Source organism: Zootoca vivipara, chromosome 15 (genome assembly GCF_963506605.1).
Source record: "Zootoca vivipara chromosome 15, rZooViv1.1, whole genome shotgun sequence".
Taxonomy (NCBI): domain Eukaryota; kingdom Metazoa; phylum Chordata; class Lepidosauria; order Squamata; family Lacertidae; genus Zootoca; species Zootoca vivipara.
In genome coordinates, this window is record NC_083290.1 from 12,246,035 (window position 1) to 12,262,563 (window position 16,529).

A 16,529-nucleotide genomic window follows, 5' to 3' on the forward strand; every position below is an offset into this window, starting at 1 on the left:
TTAATTGATGCTGGAATTGGAATGGCTATGTGTATTGCTGAAAGGTTTAACACTGGAATACTGCCTAAGTGTAGAAACCTAGCCATAGGTCAGGAAGGTAGAGCAGCCTACCATAACCTGGTGCCCTGCAGATGTGCTGGACTACAACTCCCTTGTAGGAAGAGGTGCCTTTTACCCATTGGAAGGGGTTGGGCAGAAGGCAGGGAGGCCAACTGTAGGTGGCGCCAGAGTCAATGACAAGCAGGGCCAATTAGAAGACTGAGAGGTGATATGATAGCCATCTTCAAATACCTGAATGGCTGTCACATAGAAGATAGAGCAAGCTTGTTTTCTGCTGCTGCAGAGGCAAGGACCCAAACCATTGGATTCAAGAAAGGAGATTCTGACTAAACATTAGAAAGAAACGTCCTATGTTAAGAGCTGCTTAGCAGTGGAACAGGTTCCCACAGAAGGTGGTGGACTCTCTTTCAATGGAGGTTTTTGTTTTTGTTTTTAAAAATGATTTTTATTTGATTTTACAAGTGTAGAATTATGAGAAGACAAAATACATATCCATTTTTAGATACAGGTAGGTAGCCGTGTTGGTCTGGATCGAAGTAAAATAAAAAAATTCCTTCAGTAGCACCTTAAAGACCAACTAAGTTTTTATTTTGGTATGAGCTTTCGTGTGCATGCACACTTCTTCAGAAGTGTGAAGTTCTGAAGAAGTGTGCATGCACACGAAAGCTCATACCAAAATAAAAACTTAGTTGGTCTTTAAGGTGCTACTGAAGGAATTTTTTTATTTTACATCCATTTTTAGAGATTTCTCTGAATCTCCAGACTTCCCACCCTCCCATTTATGGGTCCTATTGCCAACCTTTTCAACTGCCTATGATTTCATAATCCATATTTTATAACTCCCCATATTGTCCACGATATCTGCTACATTACAAGTGTTATTAAAATCCTGCTAATGTTTTCATACCTGCTTACAGTAGTCTCTGGGGTTGTGGCGCTCATCTCGCTCTATAGGCCGAGGGAGCCGGTGTTTGTCCGCAGACAGCTTCCAGGTCATGTGGCAAGCATGACTTAAGCCGCTTCTGGCGAACCAGAGCAGCGCACGGAAACGCCGTTTACCTTCCCACCGGAGCGGTACCTATTTATCTACTTGTACTTTGACGTGCTTTCGAACTGCTAGGTTGGCAGGAGCAGGGACCAAACAACAGGAGCTCACCCCGGTGCGGGGATTCAAACCGCCAACCTTCAGATTGGCAAGCCCTAGCCTCTTACATACAAAGGCAGGAAGGTGGGAACTTGCTGGAGGCAGACTGTGGTTGGGGGGACAGTGCCCTATTTAATGGACCAACCTCCACTGTCTACAGCAGGCATTCCCAAACTGCAGCCCTCCAGATGTTTTGGCCTACAACTCCCATGATCCCTAGCTAACAGGACCAGTGGTCAGGGATTATGGGAAGTGTAGTCCAAAACATGTGGAGGGCCGAAGTTTGGGGGTGCCTGGTCTACAAGGTATCAGGTTGGGGAAGGGTTCCCTTGACATCTCCTCACCCCGCTCTAAGAAGCATGGATGGGAGATATGGTTTTTTTTAACACAGAACCTGAAGCACGCAAGGAATTAGCCCAAGTGGCAGGATGAAATACGATCTGGGCTTCATTCCTATAGATAGCCTGGCACACAAGGGGCAGAACGTGTGTGTAAGGGTTTAGTAATTGCCTGGGAAGATGGCATTCTGCCAAGCTCACTTCGGTCGGTCGTCTCCAGGCATTCTGAGTGCTGCACTGCATAGCTGAGGAATGGAATCCTGATTGGTGCTGGGAGGCCGATCTATACTAAGGTGCTGTAAACACAAGCAAATGGAGAGTGGTCCACAGGGCATTATGCTTATTTTGTAGATGTTCCCGGCCCAATTGCTGGTGGCACATTAATACGGGGGGGGGGGGGCGGTTGCAAAATGTTAATTAAAAGCAAACAAACCTCAGGGGGTTGCATCCAATTGCTTGGGGCGGGGAGCAGAGGACGATGCAACTCGAAAGGCTGCCAGGAACAACAAACGAGGGATGGGTAGAGTCAATCTGTTGCCAGCCCAAGCCAATTTCACATGTACTTCACTCCTAAGTCCATCCCATTTTTGGCATCAACATATTTAAAGCAGGGACGCAGGTGGCGCTCTAAACCACAGAGCCTAGGGCTTGCCGATCAGAAGGTCGGTGGTTCGAATCCCCACAACGGGTGAGCTCCCGTTGCTCGGTCCCAGCTTCTGCTTACCTAGCAGCTCGAAAACACGTCAAAGTGCAAGTAGATAAATAGGTACCACTCTTGCAGGAAGGTAAACGGCGTTTCCGTGCGCTGCTCTAGTTCGCCAGAAGTGGCTTAGTCATGCTGGCCACATGACCTGGAAGCTGTCTGTGGACAAACACCAGCTCCCTCGGCCTATAGAGGGAGATGAGTACGCAACCCCAGAGTCAGCCGCGACTGGACCTTATGGTCAGGGGTAAAGGTAAAGGGACTCCTGAACATAAATAAAGTGCTCATCTCACTTTATTGGCCGAGGGAGCCGGTGTACAGCTTCTGGGTCATGTGGCCAGCATGACTAAGCCGCTTCTGGCAAACCAGAGCAGCACATGGAAACGCCGTTTACCTTACGGTCAGGGGTATCTTTACCTTTATATTTAAATAGTATCTCTCAACATAGGATTTTAAAAAACAAATATGTTGGTAAAACAATGTCTGGAGGGCCACAGCTTCCTCTTTCATGGGGACAGTTTTGGCTCTGGGTAGGGAGTTCCAGTTTCAGAATTTAGGAGCCACCACTGAAAAGGCTCTCCTACGAGATACCTGGATAAATGCTTTCTCTCAAGATATTAGGGGATGGGGAGTCTCGGGAAAAGGGTGTGCTTCTAATTTAAGAAAGAACTGCTTCCTGGTTTACTGATCAAAAAGCCTTTTAGCTGATTAATCTGACTGACTAAATGAGAGCCCCCTGATAACCCAAAGGAAGGGAACCCATATGGGGAAGATGCCAGAGCCTTGTAAGCAGAAGCTCCCAGGTTCAAATCCCAGCCTCTCCAGGTAGGACTGAGAAAGATTTCCTGCCTGAAAACCCTAGAGAGCTGCTGCCAGTCAGGGTAGACAATACTGAGCCGGATGGACCAAAGGTCTGAGCTGGGATGAGGCAGCTTCCTGCACTCCTGTGCAGAGCATGTTTATCCTGGGATGGGCACCATATTGCTAAATGTGACTCTCTTGAACGCGGCTGGCAAACACTGTCTGCAAGCATTTAAGGGCCCGTGGTCGAGCTATTTGGGAAGAAGGAATGGCAAGATAATTGAAATCTTCACCTGTTCTGGCGCAGCTATTAAGCAACCCCGCAGGGAGCTCCTTTAATTAGCCTCGCCGCAGTACCTAATTCAGTGGAGACCCTCAACGAGCTTCTTAATCAGGTCTCCACAAACAACACAGAGTCACGGCACTCTTCTGGGAAAGCTCCTGCCTGACTTTATCCTTTCCAGGCACAGAAGGCAACGTGCTTTCGACCCAAATGTGGTTGCAAGCTCAGCTGTTTCCCACTGCTGTCCCGGTGGCTCTTCTCTGCCTCGGCCCAGTGAGAGGCACAGCAAGATGGGGACATGTTGTGAGTACAAGAGTTGCCTCGGCCCAGTATACCTGAAGGAGCGTCTCCACCCCCATCGTTCTGCCCGGACACTGAGGTCCAGCTCCAAGGAGGGCCTTCTGGCGGTTCCCTCACTGCGAGAAGTGAGGTTACAGGGAACTAGGCAGAGGGCCTTCTTGGTAGTGGCTCCCGCCTTGTGGAACGCCCTCCCATCAGATGTCAAGGAAATAATAATGTCAAGGAAAAAACAACTACCTGACTTTTAGAAGAAATTTGAAGGGAGCCCTGTTTAGGGAAGTTTTTGATGTGATATTGTGTTTTTAATATTCTGTTGGGAGCCGCCCAGAATGGCTGGGGAGGCCTGGCCAGATGGACGGGATATAAGTTGTTGTTGTTGTTGTTGTTGGAGGCTGGACAGCTCTTCTGGCACCTCCTCTGTGGTCCTGGGGGCACGGAGTCAGGGACACCAGCTAGAGTGGCAGAAGGGGCTTCAGCACCCTCAATATTTTTAGACACGGGGCTGAGCCCCTAGAATATTGGGAGTGGGAGGTGTGGGGGGCAATTTTCACACTCCTTGCTCCCGCCGGAGCAGCTTCCAGGAAGGTGCTCTGGAGATCCTCAAAGGGATGCCCGCACGTCCCGCCAGGCCTGGTCGGATTTGGGGGAGGCTTTGTGTGTGTGATGTCATGCATGTGTGAGGGTGCCCCCACCAATGTTGGGCTCAACTTGGCGCACCTGCAGGGAGTATAGAGTTTGCAATGAGGTGAGCATTCCTTCTACACCCACTAGCTCCATTGTCGCCCGCTCTCCTGCTCTCCGCCCCTGGGTCAGAACTGACCTGGGAGCAGAGCTGCGGCCGGGCACAAGGGCCTCGGCCCAGCGCAGCTCCTCCTTCTGCCAGAGCCAGACTCCGATGAAGGAGCTGTTCATGGGGGCGCCTGGTTGTGCCCCTCAAAAAATTGCACCCAGAGCCATGGCCCCCCAGCCCCCCCCAAACTATGCCACTAGGTAAAGGTAAAGGGGCCCCTGACCATCAGGTCCAGTCGTGTCCGACTCTGGGGTTGCGGCGCTCATCTCGCTCTATAGGCCGAGGGAGCCGGCGTTTGTCCGCAGACAGCTTCCAGGTCATGTGGCCAGCATGACAACGCCGCTTCTGGCGAACCAGAGCAGCGCACAGAAACGCCGTTTACCTTCCCACCAGAGCGGTCCCTATTTATCTACTTGCACTTTGATGTGCTTTCGAACTGCTAGGTGGGCAGGAGCTGGGACCGAGCAACGGGAGCTCACCTCGTTGCAGGTATTCGAACTGCCGACCTTCTGATCAGCAAGCCCTAGACCCTGTGGTTTAACCCACAGCACCACCTGGGTCCCTAAGTGAAGTTAATTCACTAAGTGAAGTTAATTCAGAACCCACTGAGCTGCTTCACGGTTGTACCTCCCCCTGAAGTTCCCCATTTAAAGTTTTTTTTCCATTCTTCTGCAAACCTCAGGTTTCCCTCTAGCCTCCTGACAGGCAGTGCCAAGTCAGCTGCTTAAGGAACGGCACTGGAGATGAATCAGACTGAAAGCCAGTGTGGTTTAGTAGTTGGAGTGTTGGAGTAAGGCCCCAAGGGACCCGGGTTCCAATCCCCACTCAGCCATGAAGCTCACTGAATAACCTCAGGCCAGCCACTCCCTCTCAGCCTCACCCACCTCACAGGGTTGTTGTGAGGATAGGATGGGGAGGTCTTATGTGCGCACCTTGAGCTCCTTGGAGTAAAGGTGGGCTATAAATGCAATGTTACCTTATTGAGATCTGACCCAGCTAGTTCCTTACGGAATTTGAGTAGAACAGGAATGTCCAAAGTCTGTTTCGGGGGCCTAATGTGGCCCGCCGGTCGGTTTAATCCGGCCCCTGTGGCAGTCTATCTCCTTGGGTAAAATCCCTAAAAATGCTCAACAACTTCAATCCTAAAACAGGGGGGGGGGAAGGTCAACAACTTTGGTCGGCCCTCAGGCATGTTCACTTCATCAAATCTGGCCCTCTTTGGAAAAAGTTTGGGCACCCCTGGAGTAGAGAAAAGGCAGAAGAAATGAATTTTCATGTTAATCCGCGGCAATTTTTTCGCTCTTGTTAATCTCGGATCCAATAAATGGATCTTCTAGTGTCAGATGGGCAAGGGAATAAGAATAAGAATAATACTCGGCCTCACTTTAGTTGGGCTAGCTGCCTGACAGTTTAAACCAGATGTGGGGAACTTTTGGCCCTTTAGGCTGTGCACATTTAAAGCACATCTCCTCCCAGCTTGCAAAGGATTCCTGGGAACTGTAGTTCATTCAGGGGGCTGGGAATTGTACTTCTGTGAGGGGTAAACAACAGTTCCCAGATTTTGAGGAGGCGACTGTGTTAAATGATTGGCGTGACTGAAGCTGCAGATGAATTTCCAGGCACCTTGCACCCACCTTGCTGTGATTTACCAACACCAAAAAAGAGAGAGGAGAATACAGTTTGCAGGGGGAAGGAGAGAGCTGGGCCCGTTTGCAGATATCTCATGAAACAGCTGCCCCTCTGCACTTTTGTGTCACAGCTTAGTGCAACACGCACCAATTTGGAGGATTTCCTTTTGACCGACTGATCTCCTGTCAGCCTTCCAAATGGGAGGATTTTACCTGGATCTGCCAGGGTCGCTCCAGGTCAGGGGCAGTGATTTGGGCAGAGGCAAGCAAGCAGATTAAAGGCAAAAATGAGGTGTGTGTGTGTGTGTGTGTGTTGAGGATCCCATTTTGCTCAGCTAAAGAGAGCTCTCAGGAAAAGGTGCTGCCGGATATCAAAAATACTCATGTTGTGCGTAAGTGCAATGCAGAAGGTAACGCGGGGAAACAGCCAGTCTTCTTTCACAAAGAGGGTCTCCGTGGGACAACCGCTTCACTCCTGAGCCTCAGGACAGGATGAACCAATGGTCTTACTCAGTGTAAGGCAGCTTCCTAATGAAGTGTAGGTGGGCTAACACGAGGCAAGACACAGCGATAACAGCAAGACCCTTTCTTGAACTACAGTATACCTCATGTTACGTTTGCTTCATGTTACGTTTTTTCAGGTTGCGTCCCGCGGCGACCCAGAAGTACCGGAAAGGGTTACTTCCGGATTTCACCGCTCCCGCTTGCGCAGTAGTGCTAAATTGCGCTTCCCGCATGCGCACAAGCGCCAAATCACACCAAGCACCTGCACAGATACGGCGCTTCAGGTTGCGGCCGTTTCACGTTGAGAATGGGCCTCCAAAACGGGTCCCGTTCGCAACCAGAGGTACCACTGTACATAACTGGGAAACAGGGGCAAAGCAACTGCTTATATACATTCCTGAAAGCCTGGGCTACTCCCACTCCCACCGTGATTGGCTGTCTAAACTTCCAAGCTGAGAATCACGACTCAAGAGTTCAAGGGCCAATGGCAGAGGCCCAAATCCTGACATGTTCTGTGACTGGACATCATGTATCGAATCAGAACATAGGAGCTCAGAATCCTTAGTCCAGACTCAAGCTCAGGCAAACACAGACCACTGAATACATAACACCTAATATGTAATAAATCCATTGAATCAGGCAGAAATTTGTGTATTAGGTAGGAATCAGGTAGAAGAAGAAGAAGAGTTTGGATTTGATATCCCGCTTTATCACTACCCGAAGGAGTCTCAAAGCAGCTAACATTCTCCTTTCCCTTCCTCCCCCACAACAAACACTCTGTGAGGTGAGTGGGGCTGAGAGACTTCAAAGAAGTGTGACTAGCCCAAGGTCACCCAGCAGCTGCATGTGGAGGAGCAGAGACACGAACCCGGTTCCCCAGATTACGAGTCTACCACTCTTAACCACTACACCACACTGGCTCTGGTAGAAATTCAGTTCTCATTTGAAGGGGGAAGATATAAAATTCTCACTTTTCAGAGCACTACGTGAACCAAAGCACAACTATTCTTTGACATTCACACTCACCCAATTTTTGCAATTCACTACCCAATGTTGGTTGCATATACTGTATCCAGTGGGGAGTGTACATAAAAATGAATACAGTCAAACATTGAGTTGCGTTTGCTTCACGTTGCTTTTTTTCTGGTTATGAATGTGGCACCCCCGGAATGTGTTTACTTCCGGGTTCGCCGCTTCGTGCATGCACAGGAGCAATCTACGCACTTCACGCATGCGCAGGAGCGCTCTATCACTGCACGTGCAGAAGCGGCGCTCTACTTACGGACTTTTCGGGGTGCGAACCTGACACCCTAGAATGGATAGTGTCCGTAAGTAGAGGTACCACTGTAGATCAGGCATAGGCAAACTCAGCCCTCCAGATGTTTTGGGACTACAATTCCCATCATCCCTAGCTAACAGGACCAGTGGTCATGGATGATGGGAATTGTAGTCCCAAAACATCTGGAGGGCCGAGTTTGCCTATGCCTGGCATAGATTCATGAAATTAACATGGAAAACTGTGGGGAACTTGCTTGCAAAAATGTTTAGATCAGTCAAAACTGCATGCAGGAATGTATTGGGAGAAATGCAAACTATAATGCTGGGAAAATTTCACGGGGACTTTTTAAAATTAAAAAAACCACACACACAAACTGATGCAGAAATGTGAGGAACTGGACTTAAAGGTGAAAAAACAAGAAACCGAAACTGACGCCATTCATCCCTAGTCCATACAAGATAGGACCAGGGTTCACAGAAGAGTTTTTGCCAAAGGGGCAATGAGGAAAGGTCATAGTTTTGTCACGTTGTAAATGCAGCTGAGACGCGATGTCAAATTTGGGCAGCAATGGAACGTGAGGAGTCTAAGGGAAAACCAACAAGTTGGACCGAGGATTCGTCTAGCTTGGCACTTTCTAAGCTTCTCAAGTTGGAGATTAATTCTACTGGAAGTGGCTAGAAGGGATCCTTACGGTTCTTTGCTAATCTCTCCAAGGTGTTGGGCAAATGGCTGCCCCAGGCGTTTGCACCCAAGCTCTGCTCAACTCAAAGCCCCCAGGGTTGAACCTGGAAACTTCTCTTTTTTTTTTAAAATATATTTTTATTAATTTTCCAATTAAAACCAATTATATCACATTCATTATTTCAAATTATACACATATATATCAATCAAACCGAATATTATGCCAAATCATCTAAAAAAAATTTTTGGGTTCCCATGCTTCAAGAAATTGGGGATTCCTCGCAACCGTCCACTGCCGTCTTTTTTCTAAAGTTCAAATCGTCTCTCCAAGTTCATAATAATCCGAATCTTTCCCTGAACCTGGAAACTTCTCTGCGCAATGCATGCGCTTGGCTCCTGAAACACGTCCCACCGCCCCCACCCCTAGAAGGAGCTGCCATATACCACGTAAATTTGGACGCGAGGCTGGCATGTCTTACTTCCACTGGTTATGTTTTCTGAAGGAAGTTGCCACTTGAACAGCTCAGCTATGTTCCTGGCTCCTGGAGCCACCAGATTCCTTGGCAGCTTCGGAGACAGTGATGGCGGCTGGCCATGTGATTTGCAGCCCACTTTGAATGTCACGCTCCAAAGTCAGTCCCAGAAGCTTTCCCCCGCCCCTCACCAGATGGAGGGTGCGTTGATAACTGTTCATGCCTCTTCTTTCCTGATGAGAGCGTGTTTGCGAAGGGGAGGAGGCAGCTCTAGGACACAGGAAGCTCCCCTTGGACTTCTCCTTCATCCCGGACGTAGCTGATGTTTTCTGTGCCTGCAAAACCCCAAGATCCCATGTTAGGAAAGACATCACTTTGAGAAAGGTCTAAGCTGTTGTTTCTTAAAACGGGTGGGCAGGGGTGGAGGAATGGGGGGTGTGGTGGGTGCTGTCTGCCCCGGGTATCACCACTGAGGGCGGTGACAATATGCTGGGCGGCACTCACCGCAGGGCCTGCAGTGCACCTGAGCCATGCGTGTCTCCCGGGAAAGACGCAGTGGCTTGGGTGCGTGCAGGCTCCAAGCTGCCCAAACGGTCCGCCCGCTGCCTTCCCCCCAGCTGTAGGGTGGCTGAGTGGGAGGAGGCACGCAGACTCCGGAGGCCCCACAGTGTGCCCCGCTCCATGCGCCTGAGCGGCTTCCTCTATCGCTGGGGATGGAGCACCTTCAACCCCAGAGCTGCTGCTGAACCACAACCTCCCATCCTCCTCCCTGGCCACTGGCAATCCTGACTGGGGCTTGAAAACCCTCCAAGTGTCCCTATTTTCCAGGGACGGTCCCGGATTTACAGAAGCCCAGTTTCTGATTTGATCCCAGAATGTCCCGCTTTTCCTTAAGTAAAGGTAAAGGGACCCCTCACCGTTAGGTCCAGTTGCGGACAACTCTGGGGTTGCGGCACTCATCTCGCTCTATTGGCCGAGGAAGCCGGCATACAGCTTCCAGGTCATGTGGCCACCATGACTAAGCCGCTTCTGGTGAACCGCTTCTGGTGAAACGCCGTTTACCTTCCTGCTGGAGTGGTACCTATTTATCTACTTGCACTGTGTGCTTTTGAACTGCTAGGTTGGGGGGAGCTCACCCCGTCGCGGGGATTCAAACCGCCGACCTTCTGATCAGCAAGCCCTAGATGCCACCCACATCCCCGCTTTTCCTTAGGACATCCCTATTTTCATGGGAGAAATGTTGGAGGGTATGGAGTTATGTGACCCCCCCCCCCCGAGCCAAGGAGATAAGTAACTATACAACTTTTAGAATATATCTGAAGGTAGCCCTGTATAGGGAAACTTTTTTAAAAAAATTAATTAAGTAGGAAGCCGCACAGAGTGGCTGGGGCAACCCTGTCAGATGGGTGAGGTATAAATAATAAAATTATTATTAGTATTATTATGGAATAGGATGTCCCTATTACCATCATCAGAGAACTGTTGGAGGGTATGGGCTTATGGGGTTCTGCATCTTGGAGGGCACCAGGTTCCTCATCCTTGCTTTAAAACCTATTCTCTTTGGAAGCGTTCATGAAAAGGCTGCTTTAACTCCTTTCCTGGAATGCTTTCGATATATTCCGAACACACTTTTCAACAGGCGTTTTAGAGAGGAGAATGTCCTCCTGGGGATTCCCAAAACTGCTTGATAAGGAGAGCGCCAGAAGCTGGTGGGTTTCGTTCACACTACGGTTGTCAAATTAGCATCTCCTAGCGAGAAAGCTAATATTATCTCCTGCTACTTCTGCTGCAAGGGGGCTGCTCTGCTCAGATCTTCTAGAGAAGAAATGTAAGGAGACCCCTGCTGGATCAGGCCAACGGCCCATCTAGTCCAGCATCCCATCCCTTCAGTGGCCAACCACATGCCTGTGGGAAGCCCGCAAGCAGGATTCGAACACAAGAGCACCCTCCCCTTCTGTGGTTTCCAACAACTGGTATACAGAAGCATACTGCCTCCAAAGCTGGAGGCCAGGGATGCCAACTGTTAGGGGCCGACTGGGGTTCCCCAATATATTTGGGAGGGGGCTGAGGCCCGCAATGTCAAAAAAATCAGGGAGCGGAGCTGAGCACTGATTGGCAGGCCCTGGCTGGTGGCAGTGGCAGGAGGAGGAGCCTCCAGCCATTGAAGCCATGCTGCTGCTGTGCTTGGCTCCAACCCCTGGCTCCTCTCAACATCCTGATTTTGCATGCATGACTTCACATGTAGTGCCACCGCCCCCCGCAAACACCCTTGCAATCTGGTGCCTCTGGTGGAAGTTGAACATAGCCCTCAGGTTTAGTAGGCCGTGACAGCTTTATCTTCCATGAATCTGTGTACAACAGAGGACAACAAGGGGGGGATGAAGAGGCCATGGAGCGGGGCCCTCCCGCTGAAGCCCCGCAACTCCGAGCCAGGACCCTCCGTTGAGACTCTTGCTTGGGAAGTCTGGCAGCCGCTCCCTTCCTTGGCTCAGGGTGAGGAGATGGGGCCTTCATTTGCCTGGGGAGGCCATTTTTCCACCTGAGGAGAGGAGGTGGCACAGACTCAGCTGCCAGTGAAGGAGCAGCATCAGACCTTGTCTCTGAGACAACAGCAGCGCATCAAGAGTCAGAAGTAAACCCAACCCCCACGAAGGAGCCTTTGGGAACCTTTTTCTTCTTTATATTACTGCCAGCAGGTGGAGACTCATTTGCTATAACTGCTGGAAACTCTGCGAGTAAAATATTTGCTTATTTGCAAAGCTAGGTGTCTGTGATTTATTCTAGCCTAAGTAGTTTTGTGGGGAATGCTTGTTTAAAGGTGGATGAGGGCAGATGGGAAGCCAACCAAGTTTTAATGTGCTTGGTAGCAATCACCATTGTGCTAACTATGCTATGAGACAGTAAAACTCTCTCCTCGAAACCTCTTTATTCAACACGCACAAGTTAAGGTCAGGGGTTGTCTGTAGGGCATGCATGCATTTGAGTAGCTGGACAATCTCTGTTTAAAAGCATGATGGGCCGGGAGGGCTGATTCTCGGAACAACTTCACACTCCTGTGCAGTCTCAGCTCCCAGCTTCTGATCTGTATCCCTGGCCTTGTCCCTGAACCTTGAAGCTCCTCTCCTTGTGCTTTGATCCTTGCTGCAGCTCTGGGCTTTTCCTGCTCTTCATCCTGCACTGGAATAAAGCTTGGCTACTTGACATGCAAGAAAGGGCACTTGCCATCATTCTTGGGCTGGGACAGGTGTAGCTTAAAACAGTCGTCCAAATCCTTTCCTCTACATCTTGTGCCTTAATCTGCACCATCAGACCCACAGGGGGCTTGAAACCACATAACGCTGGACTTATATTTATTAGAACGTCCCAGGCTTTCCTCCTATGAGCCGCAGGAATGGCAGTGGTGCAAAGCAGGTGGGTGACCTCAAAAGACAAGACCATTTAATAATGTTCGGCAAACTACAGTTCCCATGGTAGGAGTTGGGTATATTTAGCCTGGAAAAGAGAAGACTGAGAGAAGATACAATAGCCATCTTCAAATATCTCAAGGGGTATCGCATGGAGGATGGAGCAAGCTTGTTCTCTCCTCTGGAGGGTAGGACTCGAACCAATGGCTTCCAGCTACAAGGAAGGAAATGCTGATTTAACATCAGGAAGAACTTTCTGACAGTCAGAGCTGTTTGACAGTGGAAAGGTCTGCCCCGGGACAGAGGTGGAGGAAGCTGCTCGGGAGCCTGGGGGCGGCATACCCAGGGACGGGGCAAGCCGCCCATATGGGCAGGGCCTCCGGAGTCTGCCTGCCTCCTCCCACTCAGCCACCCTACAGCTGTGAGGGGGGAGGAGGCAGCGGGCAGACCATTTGGGCAGCGTGGAGCCTGCGTGTGCCCAAGCCACCGTGTCTTTCCCAGGAGAGATGTGTGGCTTGGGCGCACTGCAGGCCCCACGGTGAGTGCCGCCCGGCATTTTGTGACCCCCCCTCAGTTGTGACACCTGGGGCGGCCCGCACCCCCCTTCCTCCGCACCCCCCTTCCTGCCCCAAGAGGTTAGAATCCTAGAGTTGGAAGAGACCACAAGGGCCATCCAGTCCAACCCCCTGCCAAGCAGGAAACACCATCAAAGCATTCCTGACAGATGGCTGTCAAGCCTCTGCTTAAAGACCTCCAAAGGAGGAGACTCCACCACACTCCTTGGTAGCAAATTCCACTGCCCAACAGCTCTTACTGTCAGGAAGTTCTTCCTAATGTTTAGGTGGAATCTTCTTTCTTGTAGTTTGAATCCATTGCTCCGTGTCCGCTTCTCTGGAGCAGCAGAAAACAACCTTTCTCCCTCCTCTATGACATCCTTTTATATATTTGAACATGGCTATCATATCACCCCTTAACCTTCTCTTCTGCAGGCTAAACATACCCAACTCCCTAAGCTGTTCCTCATAAGGCATCGTTTCCAGGCCTTTGACCATTTTGGTTGCCCTCCTCTGGACACATTCCAGCTTGTCAGTATCCTTCTTGAACTGTGGTGCCCAGAACTGGACACAGTACTCCAGGAGAGGTCTGATCGGAGCAGAATACAGTGGTACTATTACTTCCCTTGATCTAGATGCTATACTCCTATTGATGCAACCCAGAATTGCATTGGCTTTTTTAGCTGCTGCATCACACTGTTGACTCATGTCAAGTTTGTGGCTTACCAAGACTCTTTTCACATGTACTGCTCTCAAGCCAGGTGTCTCCCATCCTGTATTTGTGCCTGTCTTTCTTTTTTGCCCAAGTGTAGTACTTTACATTTCTCCTTGTTAAAATTCATCTTGTTTGCTTTGACCCAGTTGTCTAATCTATTAAGGTCATTTTGAAGTGTGATCCTGTCCTCTGGGGTATTAGCCACCCCTCCCAATTTGGTGTCATCTGCAAACTTGCTCAGGATGCCTTCAAGCCCATCATCCACGTCATTGATAAAGATGTTGAATAAGACTGGGCTGTTAGGTTTAACATCAGGCTGTAAGGTTGTTAAGACTCTCCTTCCTTGCAGGTGTTTAAGCAGAGGTTGGGTGGCCATCGGTCATGGATGCCTTAGCTGAGCTTCCTGCATTGCAGGGGGTTGGACTGGATGGCCCTTGAGGCCCCTTCCAACTCTACTATTCTATGACTCGATGGTTCAGGTGGAAAGGTCGGACTGGCAAAGAATGATGGTCAAAGCCAGGGCGATGCTCACAGTACAGATGCGCTGAGCCCAAGAGTCAAAGTTACCTTTGACTGGCGGTGGGGGTGGGGGTTCAGCTTCCAGCCGATCTTCTTTGATGCGGAGGGCGGTCAGGAGGAAGCAGCCTCCCCCAAGAGCACCGACAAAGCAGCATAAGACAAAGCTGTACTGCAGGCTCCGGAAGGACGCGAGGAAGGAAGAAGCTCCTGCCTGTCGCTTCTGGATTTCACCGGAGATCTGGAGGGGGAACATGATTTTTTACTCTGCTTATTGCATTTATACCCGACCCTCTTCCTCTAAGGAGCTCAAGGTGGCATCCATGGTTTCCCCCCTCCCCATTTAATCCCCACAGCAACCCTGGCAGGTAAGGCTAGGTCAGGAGGCAGTGACCGCCCCCCTGCCAGCTCACTAATAATAATAATAATAATAATAATAATAATAATAATAATAATAATAATTTTTTATTTTTACTCGGCCCATCTGGCTGGGTTTCCCCAGTCACTCTGGGCGGCTTCCAACAAAGATTTAAAATACATTAAAATGTCACACATTAAAAACTTCCCTGAACAGGGCTGCCTTCAGATATCTTCTAAATGTAAGGTAGTTATTTATTTCTTTGACATCTGATGGGAGGGCGGTCCACAGGGCGGGTGCCACCACTGAGAAGGCCCTCTGCCTGGTTTCCTGCAGCTTTGCTTCTCACAGTGAGGGAACCACCAGAAGGCCCTAGGCGCTGGACCTCAGTGTCCGAGCAGAACGATGGGGGTGGAAACGCTCCTTCAGGTATACAGTGGTACCTCAGTTTACAAACACAATTGATTCCGGAAGTCTGTACTTAACCCGAACCGTACTTAACCTGAAGCGTACTTAACCTGAAGCAAACTTTCCCATTGAAAGTAATGGAAAGTGGATTAATCCGTTCCAGACGGGACCGCAGAGTACTTAAACTGAAAAAACTCAAACCGAGGTGTACTTAAACTGAGGTATGAATGTACTGGGCTGAGGCCGTTTAGGGCTTTAAAGGTCAACACCAACACTTTGAATTGTGCTCGGAAACGTACTGGGAGCCAATGTATATATGGTCCAGGACCGGTGTTATATGGTCTCAGCGGCCGCTCCCAGTCACCAGTCTAGCTGCCGCATTCTGGATTAGTTGTAGTTTCCGGGTCACCTTCAAAGGTAGCCCCACATAGAGCGTGTTGCAGTAGTCCAAGCGGGATATAACATGCACCACTCTGGCGAGACAGTCCGCGGGCAGGTAGGGTCTCAACCTGCGTAGCAGATGGAGCTGGTAGACAGCTGCCCTCAGTGAGCTTCATGACCAATTGGGGGATTTAAACCCCGTTCAGTTTGTCCGTGTTGCTTTTTCTGGTTGCTTTTGGACTTGACCTCAGCCTGCCCTAAACCTTCCTGGGCCCTAACACAGATGAAGCAAAAACTCTGGGGTGCATAAACTGATGCATTTGACGGCCTGAATGGTGCCAGCCCTCTGGTGGCCAAAGCTGGGACTTTAGTTCTTCCAAGACTAGGAAATAGGTAAATATGTCATTTTCTCTCATTTTCCCCCGCCCTAGGGTCAGTTCTCCACATTTCACTTTGCAAATTTACCGTATTTATTTTTTAAGAAAGTTCTCATGAAAATTCATTGACATTTTAGTGCAGATTTTTGCTAATATACATATGCTTCTGTGCAATTTTGCCTAAGCTGCACATTTTCTCTAATGTAATGCATATTTGTCTGCTATCTTCAAAAATATGTTCATTTTTATGCACACTCAACCTCATTATATGCCCATGAATTGGCCAGAGAACTGATTGGCAAAATTAAGTCTAGCCTAAGTATTTTTGTGGGGGATGTTTGTTTAAAGGAGAATTTCTAATTTTGAAGTATAGAAGAATTGTGTTTCCGAAAGTGCAAATTAGGGAGGTTTCCTTTAAATGCAAACAGTACTGAATTTCTCCCCGTAACCCTATTCAAGACCATTTGGTTCTTGAGGGACCAACAGGAGCCTGGCTGGCTGTGTAAAACTCACTTTGTTTTACTTTGATCTGAGTAAATTGGCTAATATATTAGCAGTGGTGCAGGTGGTCTTGGACCTCTGATGGCTTTCCTACATCTGGTCATTTGGTCTTCATCCACTTAGCTCTCTTCCTGACCAGCTGACCATCTTTCGACCGCCTATCTGCCTCTGGTCCTAGGTTGGTTCCCTTATCTGGTGCCTGATTTCCTGCCTGTCTCGGATTATGCCTTCTGCCTCTGGCCCATTTGAACATTGCCAGGATCAGGAACCAACTTCAACCTGCCATGAAATTAAGCCCCAAGCTCAACACCTATTCACTCACAGTGCAAAG

At 49.4% G+C, this 16,529-nt stretch overlaps 1 protein-coding gene across 2 annotated transcripts in view; it reads right to left on the reverse strand.

The window, feature by feature from the left end:
* Window positions 1-7,984: 7,984 nt before the first annotated feature.
* Window positions 7,985-16,529, reverse strand: part of LOC118097247 (protein spinster homolog 3-like) — a 43,139-nt gene continuing 34,594 nt past the window's right edge. Inside the window, exons 12-14 of one of the 2 annotated variants that reach the window (XM_060283115.1) lie at window positions 14,225-14,414; window positions 8,872-9,319; window positions 7,985-8,615 (exon numbers count right to left, since the gene is read on the reverse strand). In XM_060283115.1, coding sequence (XP_060139098.1) covers window positions 9,255-9,319; window positions 14,225-14,414 — 255 coding nt within the window. In that variant the 3' untranslated portion in view covers window positions 7,985-8,615; window positions 8,872-9,254. Of the gene's footprint in view, window positions 8,616-8,871; window positions 9,320-11,561; window positions 12,603-14,224; window positions 14,415-16,529 lie in introns of those variants that run through there. The other variant, XM_060283114.1, reaches the window with a different exon arrangement.